Genomic DNA, 27,826 nt, shown 5'->3' on the forward strand with positions numbered 1-27,826 from the left:
TTCTTGTGTGTCACACAGCACCTTCAGTGCAGTGGCACAGGGATGTCTTTCAGACTTCCCAAGATTTAAATACCTTCTCTGGGACTCACCACTGTCTCCCAAAACATGTAAAGTTAAATTGACTTTACTAGTCTTTTTAAATGTACAGACCCAGCACACACTATCTTCCTATAGAGTGCTGGAGGGGTTGCCCAGCATCCCCTGAGTCTAAACACTCATGTAACAGTGGACAGGATGTGAGGGAGGTGCTCGAAACTCCCTGTGCTTAGTCTGCTAGGAGACCTGAATGCACTCTGCCATGATTGGCCGGCTGGCTGTCCGCAAGGACAGCCACCCTGCTGGGTGAGTGACAGCCAGGCTGGAATGAATGGGGGAAAAATGTTTAAAAGCAGGCCTCTGGAACTTGGAAAGCAGAGTCGACCACTGGAACGAGAGAACCGAAGACGAGCTGAAGGAAGACGACTGCTGCAACTCCTGATCCACCGGTGAAGCCCTGCTGCAGGTCTGAATTGCCTGAAACTCCCTCGACAGAGAAGCCCTTCAAGGACGACTTCTTCTCTTGAGTTTCGTGGGAACAACCAACTCGCAAGTCACCTGGACACCGTCTCTATACTGGTCAAATTTTCTTCAGAGTGCTGTTGAAAACCGGCTAGCCAGTTAGCAGGATACCAGTTTGTGGTCTTTAAGGCACTCACACCTTAAACCAACGTTTTGCCAAGCCTGTGGCTTTTGGGCAGTGCGGGACCTTCCTAACATCCTCCTTCTTGTCCCCACGACTGAAGCTCAGGAACAGCGAGATCTACAGGAACTGCCAGGAACAACTGCCTCAGATACAGCTCTTCTTCACTGAAAAGGTACTGTGCAAGTGCGGTCAAGAAATCCTTTCTGCCATGGTGAAAGTTTGTGAAACTTTCCCAACTTTGAAGGCTTGTCCTTCCCTAAACCGACATATAACTTTTCGTCTGACAACTACTTCTAAAAACCATGGTAAAGACTTAACCATTTACTACCAGAACTGTGCTATCCTATCCACGACTCTGAACCATTGACTTTGGCCATGCCTACTGAATTGAATTGCAGGTTGTAGTGAACTGAAACGATTTGCCCTACCTCTGAAAGTATTTGTGCTTTAATTATTCTTTTAACCTTGTCTTTTTACCCCCTTTTAAAGTAACTGAAGTGCCATTTTGCTCCCACTTCACGGGAGCTGAACTTGTTCAGAAACTGATTGGTTGTGTAGTGTAGTATATTAGATTGTGATATTGAGCTGCTCTTACTATTGGAATGTTTTCCAACTGACTGTGTAAATAAATGTATATTCTTTTACCAAGAAACCTTGAGTACGTATTTGTTTGAACCACTGTGATTACTAACCCTTTGTGTAACCCCTTGTACTGCTCACGTTACTCTTGAGATAAGTCTGGCTGCTCAGCCACTGCTACCACATCACTGTGTAGTACATGCTTGTACCAAAGGTGAAATTGTACTTACACGTGTAGTCTTAATTATGTGTAGTGTTCCCAAAGGGTACTGCACGTTATTCTGCCTAGCATAGACCAAGGAATGGGTTATCATTGCAGGATAATTATCCACCCCCTCTGGCAAAAGGTAGGGAACGGTCATTAGCCCAAGTCATAGCTACCCCTCCGGAGGTCTACAAGGCTATTCACATATAGTGGTAATACCATCAAAGTGTTTGGAAGTGTGGTGGATAAGAAAACATTTTCATTTAATAGTGAGTAAAGTACGCAAAACGTATTGGTAAAAAATATATGCAGTTTTATTTTTGTAATATTTAAATTATTATACGTTTGTAAGTTTTTTAATTATAAAGTTGGTTGAATTGAAAAACGGTTAGCATGAGCTTACATTAGGTGCACTATTAAAGTGAACAGGTTTTCCTTCCAAAAGTAAAAGCATTATTCTGTATTTTACTTTTAGCAGGATTTTGCCTGTCACATTGAAGGTGCAGTGAAAACAAGATTCACCAAGATAACGGGCCTCATTAGGACCCTGGCGGTGACGGTATGAACAGTGCCGGTAAGGCACCGTTCATACCATCCCGGCACATTACGAGTTCTACTCGTGGGTTTCTGACAGCCTGCCAGGTCTCACCTGGCGGGCTGTTCGGCACCCGCGAGCAGAACTCGTGATTGCACCAGCGCTGTTATAAATGGTGCCGGTACAACCATGCTCCCCACGCCCACTCAGCCCTATGGGGCAGAATGGGGATTGGGAGCCCGGCATTACTGCCACCCGCGAATCGGCAATTACCGGCCCATTCAACTCGTAATGGGCCAGTTATTGCCCAATCTCGGGTGTCGGGTACGCTAACGAGCATGGCGGTAGTCGTGCCTGCCATACAGGCACGGCTACCGCCATGCTCGTAATGAGGCCCAAGGAGTGTCTAGTTGAAAAGAAGGCATGCTGTGACATGGCATTTCTTTTTCTTAAATGTAGAGACATGTTTTGTGTTATTTTAGTTCCTCATCTGAAGTAAGAACATCTGTGATGCAGTTAGGACCAGAAGCTGTTGACTACATTCCAAACATTCCGGGTGGTGGAGAGGAGGGGAATTATGACGTATGTGTGCTAATAAGACAGGGTAAAGGAAGCACATACTTACCACATTCTTTCATGACTTGGTAGGTTTTGGATTTAATTTCTTGGTTGGCAGACAGCTTGTTCTTGGCCCCCTTCAGGTCCTCCTCTTTCACGGGCGGGCGTTTCTTCTTCACTGGGGCTGCCTGACAAATGTTGACAATACAGCGTTAATATAACAAGTTACATTTAGCAGAGCACATTCAGAACCTCATCCAAATTAAGGGCCCGCATCCATTACGTACATAACCCCTGAAGCGTTGCCTCCATTGCTCGTCACGCCAGATTCTTTCCAAATGTTCCATTATGAAAGCGCAGTGCAATGCAGGGGCCGCGCAGCGACTTGCACCGTTTACACAAGGCGGGGCCGTCTTCATTGCTTGTTGTACTTTGAGTCAATGCATGAAGTGCTTGAAATCCCATGCCTTGGGTGCCCCTTTCCTTTCTACACCACTGAAACAATTCAGGTAGAGGGTTTTTACATTTTGTATTTAAACCCACCATAACATTGACGTTTAACATTTTACAGAAGTCAGTTCCCGTCAGAATTTCTACTGTTTCCTGGTTTTGCGGGTACCGACTGGGATTCAATAGACCCATATTACAGAGCACATGCAGGGATCGGATTGGGCTAAACCATGTACATGGATTTGGGGGAGAGATCTGGAAAAAACTGAGCAAAGTGATACATTTCACAACACAGCTTTTACATGTATATTGAATAACCAGTGACATGCTTATGAACATAGTTCATGATCTCAGAGTTCACAATTATCTACACTGTAGAAACAAACACGCATTGACAAAGCTAGTAGTTTTGGCTAATGTGTACACATTACCCCCGGTATTGGCATCATGTGACCAGGTACCCCACATTTGCCAATTATTGACATCATATGCCCGCAGCGCACCATCACTTATTAGGAGCTGCCATGAGATGTCCTGGTACTTATATAATTTGGCAGATATTGACATCAAAGCACAATGTACTCTTTTGGGGATTGACTTATGGCTTGTCCTCCATTGGCCAATGAGGTGAAACATATCTGGGGATGCTTGTGGTCCCTGCAGAAGGGTTGTGACCTAGAAGTTTGGGTTGCACTACCCCTTTGTGGTGGGACAAAGCCTGATTTGCATATGGTCTTTGCCCTTTCTGCAATTTCTTGGCAAGAGAAGCTCACTGGTCTGGAGGGTTGCCCACAGCAAGTGCCACAGATTTAAGATTCATTCTACACCTTCCTGCCATCACGTCTCTGTTTTGCTTTGTCACCCTGAGTGGGACGGGTATGCCGTGCCTGCTGGGCCCAGAGAGACAAGCTGTTCCTCACTGATGACGCCCAATGAGACTGGAACTTGTCTGGGAAAGCTTGTGGTCCTGTGCAGAAGGGATGCATCCCAGCAGTTCGGGCTGGACTGCCCCTGATTTGCATATGGTCTTTCCCCTTTCTGTGATGGCCTGGCAGAAGAAGCACGATGGTCTGAAGGGGTGCCCAGAGCAATTGCCAGAAGTTTAAGATTCATTCTAAACGTTCCAGCCATCACCTCTCTGGTTTGCTTGGTCCTCCATTGGCACCCACTTAATACAAGGACCTGGCCTTACCTCCCTCACTTTGCTGTCTCATCTGGCTACTTCAGCTAAGTTTCCCAGTCTATGCACACTGGTATGTGTCTTGCCCACGCCTGCTACCTTGCTTTTAGGGCTCTTCAGAGTTGGGGCACCTTGCATGCTACTGATTGGCACCATGCACCTAGCTGCCTTGCACCCTTTGACTTGTGCTTGCGTTGTGTTGTTCCTGGGAGCCGCAGTTGTGCACCCTTCTTTCCCTCTCACTTCCGCACTATTCTCGTCTTAACGTAAAAAGGCCCTCTCCCCTGTTCCACTTGTTGCCCCACAGACTCTCCCTTCTGCTCTCCCAGAAGTTGCCTTATAAATTAACTATAAATAATAAATACATACATAAATAATTGCCTTAGTACTCACACCATTGTCAAGACCAGGAAGCATAGCAGCACCAGGTTCCACTTTGAACGGTTAACGATTTACAAAGTACTTGTGAACTGTTAACTAACTTGACCGATTCAACTGCAGAGACAGTATTGCACACCTCTGTTTGCTGATTAACGCTTTGTGGCCCAAAAAGGAAGGCTTGTACAGAACAGGTTATTCTGTAGGGGGGCATGCTGGGTTCAGGAATCCATGTGAATGAACCAACGTAACGATCAGTAGTGCAACTCCCGACTGCATGTTAAAGCTAAAAGAAAATGTTGTTTACATTTGAAAGACTTTGCAGTTAGACTATGACACCTAGGGCTGTGCCTCTGTTCGTGCTCATGAACAAAATACTTATCTTTTAAAAGTCTGATATGCTGGGTTTGAAATTGCCAGGAGATGGGAGCTATTTAGCTCCTGGTAATAGCCAAGGGGAGCCTGCTTAGCTTGAAACCAACAGCGATCAGGAGCTACCTTTGACTTCTGTGGCAAGTGGTGCCATACAAACCTAGCTATGTGATATCAACTGTGTATGTTTGGGAATGTATATAAAGAAAAGCGCATCTAAGGGACATTTAGAACATATTGGGTAATATAAAGTGGACAAAAAGTTAGAGTTTGCATCTTGCACAAGTTAGATTTGCGGTGTCCTACGTATTCGCTCCTGGTTCCCATCAGGTAGCTCCTGCCTAACTGGTGAATGCCCGATACCCAGGAGCTGCTTTTTGCTCCAGGCGAACAAATCCGATTTCGATCACTGGATATGTAACCGTAAATGGAACTGCTCTTATTATGCGGAGGTCTTAAAGAATAAATCGAAAGGTGTGAATTAACTTCCATCCCTCCACATAGAACCTCGCATGACACCATGTGGTTTCGAATTCAGAATAATTGCTATTTCACCAAAAAGGCTATGTACAACTTGTTCTTCAAAGGGGTGGATTGTTTGGCCTGCTCTTAACAGTGAAAGCGTGTACACTTATAGTGTTGCAAGTTTAAGTTGACCCAACCTTTAGTCAACCTTCATATGTATATAAAATGAGTGCAAGTAATTTGGGTAAAACAGACCCCTTTTATTTCACGGAGCGTTGATAAAGTTATACAAGCAAGCAACACTTAATAAAAGCTAGTTACTAGTATTGTGCATGCATTAGTAATGGGGAGGGGGCATGTGTGACCCAGTGCCGGATTACCCAATATGCCAAGTAGCCACTGGCCTATGGGCCCCACTCCTTTTAGGTGCCCACGCCCACCAGTGCCTAATTTAGATTTAGTATGTGTTCCCCGGGGCAGCTGGACACTGGTTCTGCAGCCTGTGCTGCATTACCATATATTTTATTTTAAAACATATCGGTTTGTCTCCCACCCATGTTAGTTATTTTCAGTTTCTTTTTTTTACTTGCGTACCCGTGCGTGCCAGCCAGGGCCCAAGCGCAGACTCAGTGAGTGTAAGACACACCTTGGCTGGTGCGCACAGGCAGGCAGGAGCACCATAGTCAAGGAGGCCTAGTAGTCAAGTCATAGTCATTCCAGAGGTCATGATTTATACAAAACCTTTCAGCCATCATTCTTCAGTTTTGCAAAAGTCAATGTAATTGAGACGGGTATGCCCAGACATGGGTCTTAGCCTTGTCCTGCCAAAGTTTCAATCTACACCTCACTGATGATGCCCCTTGATGCTGAAACATGTGATTGTGGCAAAGTGAAGGAGCGTGATCCAGCTGTTTCAGCTGGACTGCTGCTTTTTTTCTAAACTCAGGTCTTCAAGTTCTCAGAGTCAGCTCAGAAATGTACCAGTAAGACAACATTAAAATAAGATTGGGATGGATTGGCCACCAGGGGGCGCACAGATGGGCATCATCTCCATGTGAGCTCCTCACCCGTGGGTCCGTGAAACGATCTGAGCCCCCGCTTTGTGACCCCCCCAGAATGAAAACTCATGAGAAGCTGCGAGAAGACTGCCCCCACCCCCACAGGGAAAATCCCAGTCAAAATCTGATTGGGAAAGGCACTAAACCACAGTGCGAAGTTTGGGACCAAATGAAGGAGCATAAGTGAAAGTGAAACCCCGGCGAGTCTACGCAGCGGCCCTCATGCTGATCACAAAAGGTAGCGGACGCCTGGACTGAGGGCTCGGTGAGCATCTGGCCCGGTCCTCTCGACATAGAACGCCCCACCGTGGTATCAGAGCTGTGCGGACTCTCCCCCCCCTGCAGGAAGTATTGAACGTCTCTGCAGTGCGATCTGGAGCGCACAAACCATTATATCCTAGCGTCTGGGGCCCTCAGAGATCAGCGGGAACCTCCTAGTAAGCCGCGTGAGGTGCGGCTTACTTACACAAGATCACCCCATTGCCTAGGTGGAGGGTCGGCTATAAGTCCCCGCATGAAGAGAACAGAGGGCAACCACCTAAGAAGTAGAACGATAACAAAATAATCCCCCCCGACCTGCACCCCCGATAATGTGCAATGCCACTCAAGGACACCCACGTAACTCCCAAAAAACCCCCACTCACAAAGTACCTTTAACCACCACGTTACAATTGGAATCACCACGAAGCCATCTGCACAAACTACTGCACTGAGGGTTGGGCCCCCGAATCGGGGGCGTGTGCCTCCTCAGATGCAGCAACCCCACATAAACATCAAAGTGAAACTCGCCAGATATGCCTATGCTCCATACCCACCGGCCCTAGGTACTAAGAAAAAATTGATAAAGGAAGCACTGGAAATAGGTGTGGCGGCCACTAAGGGAGATATCGCAGCCCTACTAAGCGGCTTTAAGTCCCTGCATGAAGTGAACAGAGAGCAACCACCTAAGAAGTAGAAAGGTAACAAAATAACCCCCCCACCATCTGCACCCCGGATAACGTGCAAGGTCACTCAAGGAGACCCACGTAACACCCATCAAACCTCCGCCCACAAAGTGCTTTTAACCACGAAGTTACAATTGGAATCACCTTGAAGCCGTCTGCATAAACTATTGCACTGAGGGTTGGGCCCCCAAACCAGAGGCGTGTGCCTCCTCAGCTGCAGCAACCCCACATGAACGCTAAAGCGAAACTCGCCAGATACGCCTACGCTTCATACCCACCGGCCCTAGGCACTGAGAACAAATTGATAATGGATGCATCGGAAATAGGTGCGGCGGCCACTAAAGGTGATATCTCAGCCCTACTGAATGAGATAAAAAATATGGGAGCCAACCTGGGTGGCAAAATAGATAAGATAACACAGAGAATGGATAACATTGAGGAAAGACTTGAAGGTGTCGAGAATAATCAAGCCTCCATAGATACCCTCGAAACTCAAATGGACCTAAGAATAAGAGAAATTGAAAAAAGGGAGGAGGAATTCCGACTAAAAGTGGACGATTTAGAGAACCGTGAGAGAAGAAACAACTTACGTTTTTTTGGTGTTCCGGAACAAGAGGGGGAAACAGAGGGAGACCTCAAGAAAACAATCCATGACATTATTAAAATCCTGATAGAAGATGAAGAAGTTGACGAGCCTAAAACAGAAAGGATACACAGGGCCGGAGGACCACCTAGTAGCCCAAGATCTGTCCTTGCCAGATTTCACAGGTACCAGGACAGAGCCAGGATCCTAGAGAAGGCCAAGGCCGGAGGTCCACTTACCCTCGGGGGTGCCCGGATTACCATCTTCCAGGACCTATCCTTGCTCACCCTGGCCCTCAGACGCGTATGTAGCCCACTCACGAAATGGCTCAAAGAACAAGGAACCCGATGCAGATGGGGATACTCCTTCTCCCTCACATACGAACATGGAAGTTGGAGAATACAGTTGAAAACTGAAGAGGAGATTCGACACTGCACCACAGAACTCCTGGGAACGAGTCCAAAGAGAAGAACCAGAGCAAGGAAGAAAGCGCTGGGAACTCCAGGGGCCACAGAGAAAAAGAGTGAAGGGGTCAAGGAAATATAGGCGAGGAAACAAAACTCCTGACAGTGACGAATGAAAATATCGCTTAGATGGTCGGAACCCAATATAAGGGAGACTGGGAGACTTGACCTGACAGACCACCGATGACGAAACAGCCCAAAACATCTAGACTTATTGACAGGAGACCAGACGCCCTGGAAAGATACCCTCCCGGAAGGGGGCGAAACAACCAGCTGAAGATGGGTCGTGAAAGTGCCCGTTCCACTATATAACCTTTTATAAAAGTTATTGTTGTGTTTTATTTAATGGGGGGGTGGGAGGGGGGCTCAAACTGTTAAAGTGATTATGTTTGAAATACGGACCGTGCGGTAACGGTTCTCTCCGGTGGTCTGACGTAGGATTGATAGTTTCCACCCAATCCAAATTGGACGCCACCAATCAAGGATGGAAGACTTGTACAAGAGGGGAAAAGAGGGGGCAGGGGGAATGGAAGGGGGGATTGGTTCAAAAGACAGCAATGAGAGGGGGAGGGTGGGAGGGATAAAAATGTCAAAGCTTAAGACAGACATATCGAACAGAACCTCCGCATGTCATTGGCAATCAGAGATAAAAAATGGGACTTTGTGAACAGACAAAGGATACACGCTAATGGCTAATATTACCGACATCGCAACCGACAGGCCCGCCTCAATCAGAATCGGAACACTGAACGTCAAAGGAATTAACTCCCCCACCAAGAGATCATTAATCGCAACAGAATTCAAAAGGGCCAATTTGGATATACTTTTCCTAAAAGAAACAAGATATATAAGAGGAGAAGAACAAAGGGTTCTGTATGCCAGATTTGGAACTGAAGACTGGGGCTCTGGCCCAGTCAGAAAAGCTGGTGTTGGCATTCTATTAAGCAAAGGACTCAAAATGGAAGTACTGAAAACCTGGGCAGATGTAAGCGGTAGAGCACTCATGCTGGTGGGCAGGATACAGGACACCACCATCACACTCGCCTCCATATACGCCCCCAATACAGGACAGTCCAGTTTCCTACAACACAACAAATAGTCCCCAAAGTCATGCTCGAAGCAGAAGGTGAAGTGATCCTAGAAGGCGACTTCAACATGTGGGCGGACCCAGCACTGGATAGACAAGCTGGTAACCCGCGTGCTGGCAACCCACCTGAGGCTGGACGCCCAGAAGTGATTGAGATGATGGACACCTATAAGCTCCCAGATGCATGGCACCACATGAATCCCCAGCAAACGGGGTTCATATTCTACTCTGTACCACACGCCACGTATACCAGGATTGACTATATATACTTTACCACAGGTCTAAAAGATGCAATATCTACATCAGAGATAATCTCTGTAACTTGGTCGGACCATGACATGGTCACGGTTTACCCTTACTCAGATCGTGCTCCCCCACAGGAGCTCAAAATGGCGCTGTAATGAAACGCTCTGGAAGGACCCGGTGTTCCACGACCAACTGGCGAAAGACATTAGCGAATACTTCGAATGGAACAACACAGGTGAAGTCTCAAAACACACGGTATGGGAGGCAGGGAAAGCCACATGGAGAGGTATACTAATGAAAGAAGGGGCCGTAAAGAAAAGAGAGCGAACTCGGATAGAAAACAAGCTCAGGAATGAAATATCGCAATTGGACCTCTGCGCACAATCCACAGGCGCTGAGAGAGAAAAGAGAATAGCAGAGGCGAGCAAGAAGAGAGAGGAACTGCGCCAGTTGGAGATAGGCAAAGTCGTTCGCAAACTCCAATTTCTGAAACAGAAACATTACGAGAAAGGAGACAAGGCAGACGCGCTACTAGCAGCCAGGCTATGAGGATAACGAGCAGAAAGATGGGTGTCATCCATAGAAAATGGAAATGACCTACATGCAGAACACCTCGTCAACATCCCCGACGCCTTCGCCGACTTTTATGAGAAATTATGCACATCCGAAGCCACACCAGATGAGGAGGTTATCAATGAATATATGAATGGGATAACCATGCCAAGACTAACCCAAGAAATAGCATAGGCACTCGAATCCCCCGTCAAAGACAAAGAAAAAGAAGATGCCATGAAAAGGCTCCCGACCGGGAAAGCCGCCAGAAACGATGGCTACACGGAAGGGTTCTACAAAACCTTCATTGACCTCCTCCTCCCATTTATGGTCGAACTCTTCAATCACATTCGCCAAACCGGATCTGCACACAAATCCTTCTCTGAAGCACTAATCACAGTCATTCCTAAAGACGGCAAAGACCCCAAGCAGTGCACATTTTACCGCCTTATTTCCCTCTTCAACATTGACGCCAAAATATACACACGGGTCCTCACAGCAAGACTGGAAACACACATGCACTCTATAATCTACGCTGATCAGGTTGGGGTTATCCTTGGTAGACAGGGTGCCAACTCCACTCGCAAGACCCTTCACCTGATACACAAGGCCAAGAAAATACCAAATACGCCTGCGCTACTTTCGATCGATGCCGAGAAAGCGTTTGATAGAGTCAAATAGCCCTTTCTGGAAGCAACATTAAAGAAAATAGGCCTTGGCACGAAGCAAGGATGCCCGCTCTCAGCAATATTGTTCGTACTATCTCTGGAACCCCTAGCACAAATTCTTAGAGCAGGCGAAGGCGTGGAGGGCTTGCTTGTACAGGGAAGGGAATGCAAACTGGCCCTATGTGCAGACGATATTCTACTCCATGTGCAGAACCCTATAATGCCAATACCTTGTGCCATACAACTCATCGAACAATACGGCTCGCTATCGGGCTTCAAAATCAATAGAACCAAATCCATCCTCTTCCTACTACATGAGCCCACCACGCATCAGCTATCTCACCATCGGAGGCCCGACACTCTGCTGCCTGGGCATCAATCTGACGAGAAGTATTGCCGATATATACAAAGCCAACTTTCCACAACTTCTCTCCGCATTCCACGCCGACCTTGCGAGATGGCGACCCCTCACGATCTCATGGATGGGCCGTCTTAACGCCATCAAAATGGTTAGTCTCCCACACTTCCTATACCCATTCCAAGTCCTCCCTGTAAAAATCCCAGAGGACTTGAAAAATTGAAGTGAAAAAGGCAATAATTAGATTCCTGTGGGCAGGGAAAAAATCTAGAATATCATACGAAACTCTCATACTCCCCAAAGAACAAGGCGGGGTCGGCCTCCCAGACATAGACTGATACTACCAGGTGGTCCAGCTAAGAGTCCTCGTCCCCACCTAAGAGACAGAAAATACTTACAATGGGTCCAACTGGACAACGATAACCTGACCCCGGCAACACTCTCGGAATGGCTATGGGTCCCTAGACCAAAGCTCACGCGAAAACTGCGCGATCATCCCATTCTGTGGACGATATGGGACATATGGAAGGAGGGAAAAGGAATGACAGGCATAACAACTTGGCCGACCCCCCGGAGTCACCTATGGGCCCCGGGAATCAGAGAGGAAATCCCTGAACACCCCAGATACCAAACCTGGTTTGATGCAGGGCTTGAAAGAATTGGCCAACTATGGAGAGAAGGCAAATTCGTAGCAATCTCAGAACTAGAGGAAGCCCTCCAACTGCACCCACTACCAATTTTCCTCTACCTACGCCTAAAGGGCGTCCTATCTAAACGAGAATGGTATGACAAGATACGCAGAGAACTCACCACATTTGAGAAAATCCTTGACACGACCACCACGAATAAAGGTCTAATATCATGCATGTACAGTGCCCTGATCAACCAAGCTCAGGACTCCACCTCAAGCCTCAGAGACAAGTGGGAAAAGGACTTTAACAGAAAATTCGACTAACACGCCTGGGACACTATCTGTAGAACATCATCTCAAATATCAATTGCCGCACAATACAAGCTCCGCGCAGTAAAATTACCTCATAGATGGCAATATGACCCCCACAGACTATACAAAATGTATCAGACTAATAGCCCAAAATGCTGGAGGGAATGCGGAACGGATGCTAACTACTGGCACATGTGGTGGGACTGCCCCAAAGTACGCATATATTGGAATGAGGTTCTGGGATGAATTAAACAGATAGACAGCATCAAAAGGAAATCAACACCCCTCCCGACATTATTTGGTCTAGAAGAAGATTATGAGGAATTAGTTCCGATAAAGGGACTAGCATCCCCACTGCTACTTGCAGCGAGAGCAGGTCTAGTCATCAAATGGAAATCCCCACATCTCCCAGCAAAAAAGGAATGGATTAGTATCGCGACAAATATATACACGATGGAGAAAATCTGGTGTGACTTTGCTGCACTACACATTCCAAACCCAGGACGAAAGTGAACCAATGACTCTGAGACCTTGTCATTCTACACAACTGAGGGAGTCCTGTGCGCCACTCATTCTCCGCAGGTAAAAGGGCTTGTCGCAAGCCAGGAAGACATGTGATCAAAGTATGACATTTTTCCCAATCTCTATGAAGTATACGTCTCTTCCAACAAACTGTGCAAAATAGTCGTCTGTCTAGGGGGCAATGGGGAGGGGAAGGGACATAGTAACGTAATTGGGAGGCAAAGGTCAATATCGAAAGTTGTATAGTTTTGTTGAAATATTATGTTAAAATGATGTAACAATAAGATGATAACGAAAGTGTACCTGTTCTCGTTACTTATATGTTTCAAAAATCAATAAAATTCAAATTTAAAAAAAAAATAAGTTTGGGATGACTGTGCAATATCTTTTGGTGATTCTTCAGGGAAGTGAACATTTCAATAAAGTTTTTTTTCTGGGCATTGATCATTAATTTTCTGAAAGACACATTGTTCTTTAAAGAAACGCCAATTGAATAAAGTTTCAATATTTCACTTAAAAATATAGTCACTTCCAGTGATGTCTCTTCGCCATTACGTATGTAGAGTCCCCCACTTTATTTTTAGTTTTGTCTACTGTGAAGCGCTAAGCAAAACAATAAGCTGAAACTATTTCATTGGAGTTCAGATAGGAGATAGGATGTAAGATGGGGCACATAGCATGCAGGCATTGTTATTTACTCACCCACTAACTGCCCATGACCATTCCCATAGCCCTTCCCATTCACTACCTGCCTTTCTCCGCCTAAACACACCGCCCTGACCCTCTTTCATTTATCTCATCATCAAATTGTGTGTTGTAAAGGGCCGTCCAGAGTTGTTTCTTACTGTTCTGGGAGTTAAGGCATTCATTGTCACTGTAAAGGAGCTCCCAGTTTAATAAAAATATGTTGTAACCAACTTTGCCTTCAACCACTTGGTTTATCTGCAGTGTCTCATTGCATCTGTTCCTTTCACTAAAGTCCTGTTAAAAACAAACGTTGTCAAAGCCAACAGTTTTGGCTTGTGTCTAGAGATTCTGACATATGCGCAGGTACTTACACCATTTTCTTGCTGCTGTCACCTTATGACCAGGTAATACCATTATGGCTGTGCTTGTCTTTCCCACAAAACAATTGCAGCATGGGCCCTTACTAGACTGTGTGAAAGAACTATGCAGCGGTGGAGGCGGGGGAGGGCTGTGTGTCTGGGGGAGTGGGAAAGAGGAGCAACGGGAAAGGTGTTTGTATGTGGGGGAAGAATGGGGGCGCTGGCAGATGTGGCACACAGGAGTGGGAGGAGAAACAGAAGGCAGCCGGGAGCAGGTTGGTGGTGGGATGGGTTTGGAGGAGGCAAGACCGGGAGGCGAAGTGCAAGCCGTCCTCCAAGGGACATCCAGGAGGAACGTGAGCCGGCGAGAGTATACTTCCCCCTTTCATGCTTCCATGAAGTGTGAATGGGGGAATATAGCAAGAGAAAGGTATGTGCGCATAATGCAGTGTGGTAAAAGCTGCGCAGTTTGGTTCTGTGCAGAAAAGACATTATGGCAGTCCCTTGCGTATGCCTATCCCCTGTGATAGTTTGCGAGGGGGCAGGGGTGCTGAAATGTCTACTGCCTAGGGGCCTCCACTGGGTTTAATCATGCACTGCATGTGTCTTCAAATACAGGTCAACTGCATACTAGGGCTCACTTGAGCACCTCTGAATTCCAATAATGCATATTTAGCATCAGGTATCATCTGGTCTCAATGCCAATGGCACAGTTAAGTCATGTGTGTCAAATGGGCTACATTCTTGAAACGTTCTCTCACGCTTACAAATAACTAACTACAGTTAAGAAACATGCATCTCAGCTACCACACCCATGACCCATACTCATCACCTCCTGTGGTTTTCCCCCACTAAATCGTTCCTTTGACGTTCAGGCGCCAGTGTAGGGACGGGTGTTGGGAATATGGAGACTTGAGTGATGGGCACAAGATGTAGAAAGACATTTCAGGGGATGGACAATATACGCATGATAGGACTGCCAAAAAGTAAAGAAGGGGGCGAGCATGGAACTATTTATAAAGCAGTTGACTCCTTTAAACCTGGTGCACTGTTTTTCAGTGAAAAGATAACATTGAGCCCCTGTCTTGAACCCCCTGAATTTAGCACCTACAAGACCGGCGGTGGCCAGATTCTTAATGTTCAGGGATTGTTACATCATATTACAGGCAGCAAAACTAGAAGTGGTTCTCTCATGTGGGATCATGAATCTCATAGTGATCCTTGTCTTTGCACAGGGGGTACAGAGGCGGGGGAAGTCCCTCCAGCGGATGGAACTGTATCTCCGGAGTCTGTAGATATTTGTTATTGTAGCTCCAATGTAAATATTGTGCAAAATAGAAAGGCATCATTTTTCACTGAGCGGAAAGCGCCATAGGACTGGCTAGCAAACAAAGAAATGCTGCTCAGTCAGTGGCAGGCTTTTTCTATTGGAGTGGGACTGATAAAGGCAGACACATCTGGAGGGGGAAGCATTAAGGTAAAAAGCCCTTTAGTGGAGATTACGACGAGAATATAGAATAGAGAGAGGAGTGTGCTGGTGGAAGGTGTGGTGCTGTTACAGGACACTCCAATGAACTCCTTGTCCATAGAGGATGGGCCCAGAGCTGGTGAAGCCATAGAGACACCATGAAGGCCGTCAAACTATCCAGTGTATCTATACAATGATAATGATGTGTTATTTATATAGCACCTTTATCCAAAGCGCTTTACAGAGCACATATTTACATACAATATCACCCAACCGAAATATATATGGTACCTTTGAAAGGAACTCAAGCTTTGAGAAGGTACACCAAGAGCTGGGAATCATTTTGGGTACGTCAGCTCTAGCCAACCACAGTTCAGTATCCTAGGGGTGGGTAGCAACAGGCAAGAACCAATGGTAACACCATCACACTGCAACATTGTTTAGAGATAGTAATTTGGGGATGGACCAGGCCAGCCACCTGACATATGAGAGCCAGTAGACTAACATGTATAGTGTCCAATATAGTTGGACTATCACTCAGTACCCAATCCAGTAGTGCGATAGGTTTTCTGGAGAGGGGCCCAGGTTGTAACGTCACTATGACGTCACTATGATACAAAACTGGCCTGCAAGCCAGGTGACGTTGAGATATCTTGGGATTTTCTTTGATCCTTGTTCTGATCCCTGTTGGTTTTGGCTGTAATAAACCGCAGTTTGAACTTGCTGTCTTGCTGGGTCTGCGTTCCTTTTCCGGAAAGGTGTTGGGCCTTTCGAGAGTCTGCAAACTCCTTGTAGCCCTCGAACCTACCTGGGAGTTTTTGTCCCCAACACCTTGATGGCCAAGTTGACTCTACCTTTATGCCTCATTTCATGTAAGAGAGTTTCCAATGTTAGAGCCTTTCAGGTTGATAGCAAACATTTATCTCTGGAAGGTCTGGCCTTCCACTTTACCAGGAGGACTAAGACAAGTATCTGAATGGTCAACGACCCTGCTTTTTTGGGACAGCATAATATCTTCCTGTTTAGATGCCTCAATGCTTAAGAGCAGCAACCAAACAATTTAGGTCTGTTTTTAGAGATGTTTCTTTGGCAAAGCTGGCCAGATGGGTCAGATGGTGCATGCATCAGGTTAGTATTGATACAGATATCTCTATGGCTCTAAAAGCCGTTTGACTCAGAGCTTGCTTGAAGGATATCATCAAAGCGGCAGACTGGACAAATGAGTCGGTAGTCAAAGGTGTTTACTTTAAACCTATTGACTAGATGACCTCATTGATGGTGAGTAAACTTTAAATGATTTTAATACAAGCCTTGGGTCTTGATAGAAAAAACATATCGGGCCTCATTACACGGATGGCGCTAAGGGATTACCGGCACCGGTAAGGGCACCGGTGCCGGTAATCCCTTAGCGCCATACTACGAGGTCCCTCAGCGGGTCCCATCCTTAACGTGTGGCCAGACCACACGTTAAGGAAGGGACCCGCTGAGGGACTTCAGGGCAAATAACAGTACCGCTAATAGCGGTACTGTTATTTGCTCCTTCCCCATTCCCATTAAGCCCTATAGGGGCTCAAATGGGAATGGGGAAGGGCCTTGGTGAATGGGGAATTACCGGCCCGCCAACCTTGGAATGGGGCGGTAATTCCCCCATTCACCAAGGCAGAATCGGTAAAATACCGGCGGCAACCATGGTGCTAATAGCGCCATGGTTACCGCCGTCCGTGTAATGAGGCCCATTGTCATGATTCTGTTGAAGACATGTAGGTGAAGCATTATCACACTCATGTATTAGCATAACAAGTTAGATGTCGGAAAACTTGCACAGTCAGAGAGGCCATTTTAAGCGTAGGCCGAAGTGTACCTTTATATCAGAAGCAGGTTTGCCACTGGAATGACTGTCACAATTTTTCAATTGGAAGTATGTCTATTTTTCTCTTCATTTTCTGCAGGTTCAGATGTCAAGCCAGCTCCTGAAAGGTTATTGCTGGAATCACAAAGACCAGGGATTGCATGTGATCTTCAGGCTCAGTGTCGCAGCGAAAGTAAGAGGAAGTGAGCAAATGAGGAAAGGAGGTTTTGAGTAATTCCAAGCTGTGAGTTGAAGGACTTAAGACTTGTTGGTCAATGAAGTTGGATTACTGTTTCTCTTCGGGTTTTGGGAAATTAAGTTTCCCCTGTTTATCTTTATTTCATGTTTGACGCCCGAGAGAAGTAAAGCACTTTTTTCTGAAGTGAGAGCCTAATACTTTGTTCCTGTTTCTTTAATAGAATGAAGTCTTTCCTTATCTTGAGCATGGAAATTCTGTATTCAAGAGCATATGACATAAGGAAGTTGATGTTTCTTCAAAATGAAACTGTTTTAAACCTTTTACTCTATAACTTAAATGAGAAGTGACAAACCCCTCCTGACGCATGATGCACTACAGAACATTTCCCATTAGCTGATTTGAACTGAAAGGTATCATTTTGTTTCCCAGCCCTTATAAAATGTTCTCATATTCCCATCTACCCTCTCCTTCATCTTCTGCTCAGTTCCCGGAAGTAGATTACTGTCCGTTGCTTTTACAAATCACAATAAATACATGAATACATTTGTGACCTTTTCCACTTTTCATCAACTTTGCTCCAACTCTTTCATAACCTTAAGCATTACTGATCATTTGAATACTCTTGAAATCACTGGGAGAATTGGACATGGCTAGGGGCTGTGTGATTATAACCAAAGAAGTGATGGGTGGAAGGTTTTGAATGAATCCGAACCACTGGCACTGCTCTGACCAGCCTTCCACACCACCGTTTTTTAGCCTGTCTGCGCTTTGAAAAAGGGATCCAGCCATATGCAAATCAGTCAGGTACTGCCACCATTGGGAGCAGCCCAGCCCGAACTGTTAGGCCAGGTCCTTTCCACATAGAAACACAAGCAGCCGAAGACATATTTCAGCCTTATTGGGCCTCATCAGTGAGCTGCAGCTTGGTTCCCTATGGCGCAGCAAGCAAGGGCACACCCTCTCTCACAGAGGGGGACAAACTATAACCAAAAAAGTGATGGCTATGTGATTGACTTTTCTTTTATCGCATTATATCCTTATCCTTTTATTCACCTGCCCATTATTGGCAATCCATGCTGATTAGTTCTTGAGGTGTTCCAGTTGATTTACGTTTGTGTGTGATATGGCCTTCAGTCATTAAAGATGTAATGTGGTCCCCACTTTTGCTTACTCAGTTTTGTAAAGAAATGCGCCCTTCATCCAAGCTCTGTGTTCTCAACTTGCTGTCCTTAGCTTGCACCAAAATGCTCGTGCATGCGTGTATGACCCTATTTTTATTTGCTTTAGTCTAAAAGTAAAAACGGACACTGCTTAAAAAATAGCCCAAGTTTATTCAAACATGAAAACCTAATTACATCCCCACTGTCTAATGCAGCACTCGATGGTATCCAAAGTAAGCCCCGTATTTGCACCGGTCACTTTTCCCAATTCCCGCTGCCATCTCAGCTTCGGCTCTGGATCCTGTCTGGCCATTGTGGCAAGCCAGAAGAAGGTCTCGGACCAGAGCACTTGTTATCAAAGGGTTTTTATCAAAAGGTTTTATTTAACTTAAAAGTAAACACATATCTAGCCCTTTAGCTAAAACAGGAGTTCCCTTCCTAAAAAACTATGCTAAGGTGCTGATCGATAGTCACAATAACAAAAACGGTCTTCTTTCCAAAATCTATCCTCTAAACTGGCACTATCACTTAGAAAATATAAAACAAAAACTAGGCAGAGTGCCCCTCAATCTCTCTTTGGGCTTCCAGGAAATCCTCCTGGTTTTGGATCCAATGCTTCTCCGCATAAAACAATTCTCCCCGCTTTAACAGTTCTCAACCATATGTCAAAGTTGCAAAATGTTCTCAAGTTTGCAAAATAAACGTCTCAAGTTCCTGAAAAGATCAAATGTCCAAGTTGTCGTAGGTGGAGGGAATCCTCCTTAATCCCTCTCCACAACTTGGGTGGGTTTCTCCCTACTAGATTCATGTATTGTTTGCCTCTGTGTTCCCCTCAAACTGGTTCTTCACTTGTTGTATTGGGCCCCTCTTTGGGTTTCTCTGTCTCAATGTCTCACTTATCTCCCAGGGGTATCTGTATGTCTCCAAAGGTCTCTCTTGGTTTTCAATAGTTTCTTTGAGCCGTTTTGCTGATTGCAATATTTGTGTTTCTCAGGCTTCATAACCCTTAGTGTTACTTGGTTCTTTCACCGGGCCTTTCTTCCCCTGGTAAGATAATCCAACCTTCTTCCGCCTTCGCTCTCTGGTGTCTCTGTCGCCCTCCACTATGAGCAACCCGGATACCTACTATGTCACAGGGTGTGCTCCATTGAGGTGGCATCTGCACGATAGCAGTGGTGCTCCCCACGGCTTTCTGGTGTTCCCGTCTGGACACAAGCGAGCTTTGTATACTGCACGGCTCAGCATTTCTCCAAATGGCCAGCCTATTGGTTGCAGCTCAAAATAATCAAGGCCTTCTGTTGGAACCGTGGGATACCCCTAACATGTTCATCCAACTGGTTAAAATTAGAACTCCTTGTGAAGTGTTGGCTCTTGTCAGTCTTTACTGGAATCATTCTAGTATTGATGCAGAGTCTTTTCTCATTTCTGCCAGCCAAATTTCCAGCCAAAGGTAGACCCATGGCTGGCCTATTGGTTGAGGTTAAAAATAATTAAGGCCTTCTGTTGGAAAAGTGGGCTACCCAAACATGTTCATCCAACTAGTTAAAATTAGAACTCCCTCTGAAGTGTTGACTCTTGTCAGTCTTTACTGGAATCATACCAGTATTGATGCAGAGTCTTTTCTTCAAGATATGGCGCATACTTTGGATATAATTATGGATGACTGCTCCATAAGTCATGTGATTCTGGCAAGCGATTTTTACCTCCACTGCCTTACCAAGAAGCTGCATAAATCTGCCGACCTTACACAGCGTCGGTTAGCTCGCATGGATGAGAGACAATTTGTAATGCGCAATTTAGCTATTCAGAGAAATATACCTCTGCATAGCACTTGGAAGAAGGACAACAGACAGCCATTACATCTTTACAGATAGCAGTCTGTTTGCAATCATTGAGCACTTCCAAGTTATTCCTGAAGAATTTAGTGATCACAAACTTCTCTCACTTACTTGGCAATGGTCGTACCCTCTACCTCCATTTAACTTCTATAAACCTGCTCTCACTGTCTCTAATGGCAGAAATAGGTTCAAGCGGTGCCCAGAATCACTGACGCTTTTCAACACTTATATGCAAGGTCATCACAAATCATTAAATCCTGAAGTGATTAAATCTGATGGCCTCTACATGGCTGCGCTACAAATATTCAATCTACCAACGTCAATTTTAGCTAACCCAACACATACGCACATGCATACTTATGATCACGAGCTGCACAAAAGAAAGACCCAATTGTGCCATTGTTTAAGAAACATGGTCAGCCTGTCTCTTGAGACCAGGATCCTAGAGGCCAGACATCTCACAACACAACACAAAAACTGGCTCAAATCTCACAAAGCCTTTATCATGCTCCAAGATGCAGAACAAATGCTCTGCGCCTTAGCCTCGAAAAACACTGCATCCATTCGGGGTCTGTTAAATCAGGCTACCCATGCAACTTAAATCTCGATGCAAATTAATGCAGTGTAAGAAGAGCGATGGGTACCATACTATTCGTAAAAGGCGATCGCGGGTGACTCGAGAACTATCGGCCTATAGCCCTACTAGATGCCCAGAAAAGTTATTTGCTCACCTGATATTGAGGGATTTTAACCATTGGATGACTACTGAGAGGCTGCATTAATAATTCCAAATGGGCTTTGTCCCGGGGCTAAGCACTGCCATTAACTTGCAATCCATAACTGCAATAACAACGCATGAGCAATAATTCAAACAACAGGTCTAAATGGCGTTTATGGATTGGAAAACTGCATTTGATTCTGATTTGTGTAAACTGTTGACAGATAAACTAACAAGAGCAACCTGTCCTAACTACATCCAAGCTCTGGTCTTGCAGTTACATTCCAATACATCAGTCCAAATACGCTTGTCTCAGGACGGAAGGTTATCAAGATCCATTCCTACGTACAGAGGCTTCAAGCCAGGCTGCATCCTGGCCTCTGCATTGTTTAACTTTTTCATATCAGTTATGGGTCAGTACTTTTTAAACATTCTTTCTGACTCTCCCAAACTTTGACTATCTGCTGTCCCTTGGCTTCTGTATGCAGATGACCTAGTCCTTCTGTTGAAGACTCCTAAAGGTCTTCAAAACCTTTTAACAGCATAAGAGCATTAAGCTACCGCAAATCAGTTGCTAATAAACCTGGCCAAAACAAAGGTCATGATTTGCTCAACTCATCATCAGATCAGCAAATGCTCCTACTTGTGGAAATTGCATGGATCACCTTTAGAAATAGTTAGTGAGTATCGCTATTTAGGCCTAAACACTAATAATCATCTCTCCGACTTGCCGTATTGTGTGGGACTAAGGTGTAAAATTCTAACAGCTGTTGCGCAAGCATGACTTATTCATAAGGACTATGGCACATTTTTCATCGCACCCTTGATTAAATATTACAAACAAAAAGTGGTGCCCATTATTATTTATGGTGTTGAGACCAGAGCCTGGAAGGAAAAGACTTTCTAGTTACCATTAGGGGGCCTTTTCTGGAAATAGGTTCTTTTCCTACCTGCTAGTCAACCCATGAGCATAATTAGGCATGAGTTGGGTCTGTTCTCACTTTGTATTTCATATGTTTGGAAACATGCAGTTTGTTCAGAAAATACTTACTGGCTGATGATCCCCAATGTTTGCAATTCGCCTTGGTTTCTTAAATGAACTCTACCAAGGATCAGTTCATGACAACTTCATGACAACTTGGAGACAGCAACTCATCGCAATAATGGAAGCCGCAGATTTCTCAATCTTGCTTCTTAAAATCAACCCAGATGCCGCTATGAATGGATCTCAACACGGGAACAATGCATGATCCATCAACACTTTAAGTCCGGAAATTTCAAGATCAAGAGCCTTCATGACACTGATTCCTACTTGATGAAATTCAGCTGTCCAATTTACAGAAACACATTTCTTCAAGTTTGCCTAAATCTGTGGCCAACAAGAGAAGTCCTACTAAACCGAAGAAAAATCGCCAGAGAGGACAGTTTATGTAGATTTTGTCAAAACTCAAACAAACCCGAGACTCTTAAGAATTTGCTCATATTCTGCCTTTCTCTGTCATCAAAGAGAACATTCTTCTTTCAGTCTCTGTTCAAAGTTTACTCAAATCTAACCTGCGATTTGTTATGGTTCAGAGTCTTCAATGGGGAACACATAAGTGTCAGCATTGCAGCCATGAAATTCTCGTTGTCTCTTAACTTGAGCTAGCCAATTTGGTTTAAGATTGTTCTCCAATTCCTTATTAATTCTCAAATGCAAATATGCCGCTGAATAAACCAACTTTCTCAATTTGCCTTGGTTTTGCATGTTACATGTCACAAATGCCAAATGCCGGTGACAGGCTATAAGATACTGGTGAATGAAGAAGTTCTTCCAGGAAATACGCAAAGGGTTTCATACAAAGCACTTATTATTAGACTGCTCAAATCTTGTGATTTTATGCGTTTTTGAAAACTATGCACCAGCATAATCTGCTCTTGTCCATTTCATCTGTTCTAACTGATTTTCTTTTTTAATAATGATAATTGTCAATTCAATTTGTATGGTAGTAATAGAAAGGTTGATCTTATCAACCATAACAATAATTCTAAAAAATAATGCCTTAGTTATAAGGAGTTCGCCATGGGAATGGGAGTCCTAGTCCTCTTGAGGGGATTGACTCCTAGTGAGGTCCCGCTTTCCCAAACCCATAGGGAGGATTTTACTGAGTGGGCTCACCTTCCTAGCCTCGAAGGGGGTGGCTCCCCCAGGAAAAAGGGACGAAACCTCTAAATTCCTCTCATCATGGACAGGTGTGAAATCAGTGCGGACCAGAGTTAGAAGTGAATGCCAGTGTGCCAAAGACAGCTATTCCCATAGATGAGCCTCTGTTGGTGCCAGAACCTATATTTTGCATTTAAATAAAAGTTGTTGAAGTTGCTTCAGGATCCTGGTCGATTCATTCCCCCCTGAAAAGCCTCGTGTCCAGCACCACACGCCCTCTGCTGGATCTCCAGACAAGGATGTTGCTGAACCTGTAAGCATCCTAATAGCAATCTGGTTGTTATATACAGAGGCGAAAGGCATGAAATGCTTATTTTTAATGATTCGATGTTCCCAAACAAATATACTATTTTGACAAAGGGTCTCCACAAGAAGCCATGCAGATACACATTTTAAAACAAGTCTGCACACTATAAAATATTATCAACTAGCCCTATGTGTTTTCCTTAAAAGCTTTACAAAATGTAACACATGTGTAACAAATTGTGTTCATCAGGGCACTATACAGTAATACAATAGCCACTTAGACTATACGACTATCATAGTTTGCACAAGAAATGACCTTTCATGTATCATGTTTGTAAAAATGCAAAATATGGTACATGTCCTGAATAGCAGCATTTCTGTGGTTACTCTGTAAAAGAGATATCTTCTTCAATGCACCTTTGATCATTCTCATGGGAGACACCCTAGTTTAAAGGTTAGAAATAGATGCATGTTTTTGGTCCTAGAGGTCAGTAAGGAATCTTTGTGGTTCTTCAACTTTTGGGTTATTTATTACAGTTTCCAACAGCTCACCAAATGTTTACTTCTATCATGGTGAATGATTAGAATTTTATATTTCTTAAAAATATTAAAGATTCGCTATGTGGGCTTAATGGGACACGGAAAGCATACATTGTGATTTAATGTATGATAATTTCACTCTGTTGTGCTCAAAGAACCCACTTTTATCCCCAAACCTGCCTATGGATATGTGTTAAATGTGTATGCATGTTGTAACTGGGGGAATTACTTGAATAGAGGGTATGCGACACGCATGGAACTTAAGATATGCTATTAAGTGTGACCTTTTCATGCAAGTACTAAGTAGAGAAGCTGCTTTAGTTGTCGTAGAGGTTAATGGTCAGGCATGAATGCTGCTCAATAATGTCTCAGACAGAAATGGGCATATGGCATTCATGTTATCGGATCTACATTCACATGAATGCTGATGCTCTTTTGCGTGGGCATGACTGGTAAACTGGTGCTAGATATTAGTATTGCTAGTAGTTATCAAGCGGTGTGAGCCTTCCTAAACATGGCCTCATATAGTATATATGTCCGTATTGTTGAAGTCCTACTTTTTGCCCTCTGTAAAAGGACTTTTGTGTGCTACAACATTCTGTTGTACATCACTGACAGCCCAGGTAATTGGTACTCAAATGTGTGTTGTAACATTTAAGATGCCATGATGAATGGTACAGAGATCAAAAACATGTATGGGTATTCAAACCTACAGGCCTTTGTGCCTTAGCTGTTGAAGAGTATTTAATCATCCTAATAATTGTAACATGATAACCGATACTTCAACTTGCACGTTCTTTTACCTGGACCAATTCTGTATTGAGCCAACTCCTGTATGCCTAAAGCTGTAGAATGAAATGAACAACTAAAAAGCCAAAGCTATGGGCTCTGGCAATGCTTGCTATGAATTGGCCTACTGCTGCTGACTTCCTTGGGTTCTGGAGTTATATTTCCAATTATACATGCTTTGAATGGTTGTTCAGGAACTATGGCGGATATGGCCTTCTCTTGTTGTCTTTAAAAGGCTGAAATGTCATCAATACCTTGTGCAGCTGAGGAATACATATTGCTATCACTAACATGGTTGTCTTTTAGATGGGGTTAATCATAATTGCCTCCCCTCATGTTGCTACTTCTTCATGGAATGCAGTTTACGGTGGTTATTCAGAACTCATTCATATCGGGAAACACATGTTTCTCATTATTTATGACAACAATTTGATTGTTCCGTTTATAAATAAGTGGTACATCTGTAGTGGGTCAAATGTTAAACGTGACCTAGATAAATGACCATACCTTTTGACACACTCTTATTTAAAGAGGGCACATATATCCAGAATTGCATTGCTGTAAAGAATCCTGTAAAACTAAATAGTCAACCAAGGTGTGGAGCGCATATAGATTAGGGAAACATCTTCGCCACCTTTTACACTAAGGGCCCGATTCGTGGAATCTGGTACAGAAATGGTGCAAGCACCGTGCGGTGAGAACGAAACTGCGCGAGCCGTTGAGCAGAAAACAATTTCACGCCCCATGTATTGATGGATTTCAAGACGCAATACTAGCTGTTGCGCAACTAACAAGAAGCTGCGCAAGGAATGCCCAACACGCCCCCATTCACACCAAAAAGCAAATTAAAGGACTAACACAGTGCAAGCCTCCGTGGCATCCCTGGCCCAGCATTCAGCACCCTAGACAAAACGCACAATAAAAACCTTGCAATCCCAGGCCGTACCCAGCAAAATCACACAACAAAACCTCGCAATCCAAGGCCATACCCCAGCGAAATCACTCAACAAAACTTTAAAACACTTGTGTATCAGCGCGATAGAAATAAAATATCAATTCAATTCAAGCCCAGGCCGCACCCCAGAGAAAACGTGCGACAAAACCTTGCAATCCCAAGCTGCATCCCAGAGAAAACACGCAACAAAACCTTGCAATCTGCACTACATAGAAAATGCATGCCCTCCTACGCAAGCCCAGCCCGTACCCCAGTGAAATTGCACGACAAAACCTCACAATCCCTGGCCGCACCCCAGAGAAAACCATTTCCCTCCCTCGCAAGCCCAGCCCATACCCCAGCGAAATCCCGCGACAAAACCTCGTTGTCCCAGGCCGCACCCCAGAGAAAACGTGTGCCCTCCCTCACAAGAAAAGGCCATACCCTAGCGAAATCGGGCACCCCCTCGTAAGTGTAGGCTACACCCCTTACAAAAACATGAGTTCCCATCGGTACCCATCCTGTCCACATACTGCATATGAACCACTGTAGTCAACACACCACATCTTGAAACACTTGTGTATAGGCGCGTTATAAATGCCATATCATGTCATATCATACCAGCCCCCCTCACCTGTGACACCCCCCACAGGCAGCCTCCTCCAGAGGGGCCAACCCCAGAAGCAGCCCCCTCCAGATAGGACACCCGCACAGGCAGCCCCCTCCAGAAGCGACACCCCCCATAGGCAGCCCCCTCCAGATGGGACACCATCCCCAAACCCCCTCACCTGTGACACCTCCCACAGGCAACCCCCTCAAGAAGGGACACCTTCCACAGGCAGCCCCTTCCAGATGGGACACCACACCCCAGCCTCTCTCACCTGTGACACCCCCCACAGGCAAGCCCCTCCAGATGGGACACCCCCCACACGAAGCCCCCTCCAGAAGGGACACACCCCACAGGCAGCCCCCTCCAGAAGGGACACCGCCAACAGGCAGCTGCCTGCAGACAGGACAGCACCCCAAGCCCCCCTCACCTGTGACAGCCCTCACAGGCAGCCCCCTCCAGAAGGGCTACTCCCCACAGGCAGCCCTCTCCAGACAGGACACCCCCACACGCAGCCGCCTCCAGAAGGGACACCCCCAACAAGCAGCCCCTGCCAGAAGGGATAACCCCACAGGCGGCCCCCTCCAGACAGGACACCCCCCCACAGGCAACCCACTCCAGAAGAGACACCCCCCACAGACACCCCTCTCTAGATGGGTCTCCACCCCCTCACCTGTGACACCCCCCACAGGCAGCCCCCTCCGGAAAGGACACGCCCCACAGGCAGCTCCCTCCAGACAGGAGACACCCCATAGGCAGCCCCCTCCAGACGGAGACCCCCCACAGGCAGTCCCCTCCAGAAGGGGCACCACCCTCAGCCCCCCTCACCTGTGACACCCTCCACAGGGAGCCCCCTACAGACAGGACCTCCCACAGGCAGCCCCCTCCAGAAGGGACACCACCAACAGGCAGCCCCCTCCAGAAGGGACACGCCCCACAGGCAGCCCCCTCCAGATGGGACACCACCCTGCAGCCCCCTCACCTGTGACACCCCCATAGGCAGTCCCCTCCAGATGGGACAGCCCCCATAGGCAGCCCCCTCCAGAAGGGACACCCCCCACAGGCAGCCCACCACAGGCAACCCCCTGCAGACAGGACACCACCCCTAGCCCTCCTCACCTGTGAAACCCCCCACAGGCAGCCCCCTCCAGAGGGACACCCCCTACAGGCAGTCCCCTCCAGATGGGACTCCCCCCACAGGATGTCCCCTCCAGAGCGGACACCCCACACGCAGCCCCCTCCAGACAGGACACCACGCCCAGCCTCCCTCACCTGTGACACCCCCACACAGGCAGCCCCCTCCAGAATGGACACCCCCCCACAGGCAGCCCCCTCCAGACAGGACACCACAGCCCAGTTCCTCTCACCTGTGACACCCCGCACAGGCAGCCCCCTTCAGA

At 45.9% G+C, this 27,826-nt stretch overlaps 1 protein-coding gene across 2 annotated transcripts in view; it reads right to left on the minus strand.

Moving 5' to 3' along the window:
* STIMATE (STIM activating enhancer) overlaps positions 1–27,826 on the minus strand; it is a 620,507-nt gene that overhangs the window by 86,148 nt on the left and 506,533 nt on the right. The window contains exon 10 of one of the 2 annotated variants that reach the window (XM_069643543.1): positions 2,627–2,743. In XM_069643543.1, coding sequence (XP_069499644.1) covers positions 2,627–2,743 — 117 coding nt within the window. Of the gene's footprint in view, positions 1–2,626; positions 2,748–27,826 lie in introns of both variants that reach the window. The other variant, XM_069643542.1, reaches the window with a different exon arrangement.

The sequence above is a fragment of the Ambystoma mexicanum genome, chromosome 2p (assembly GCF_040938575.1).
Source record: "Ambystoma mexicanum isolate Mex_15411 chromosome 2p, UKY_AmexF1_1, whole genome shotgun sequence".
Classification (NCBI taxonomy): domain Eukaryota; kingdom Metazoa; phylum Chordata; class Amphibia; order Caudata; family Ambystomatidae; genus Ambystoma; species Ambystoma mexicanum.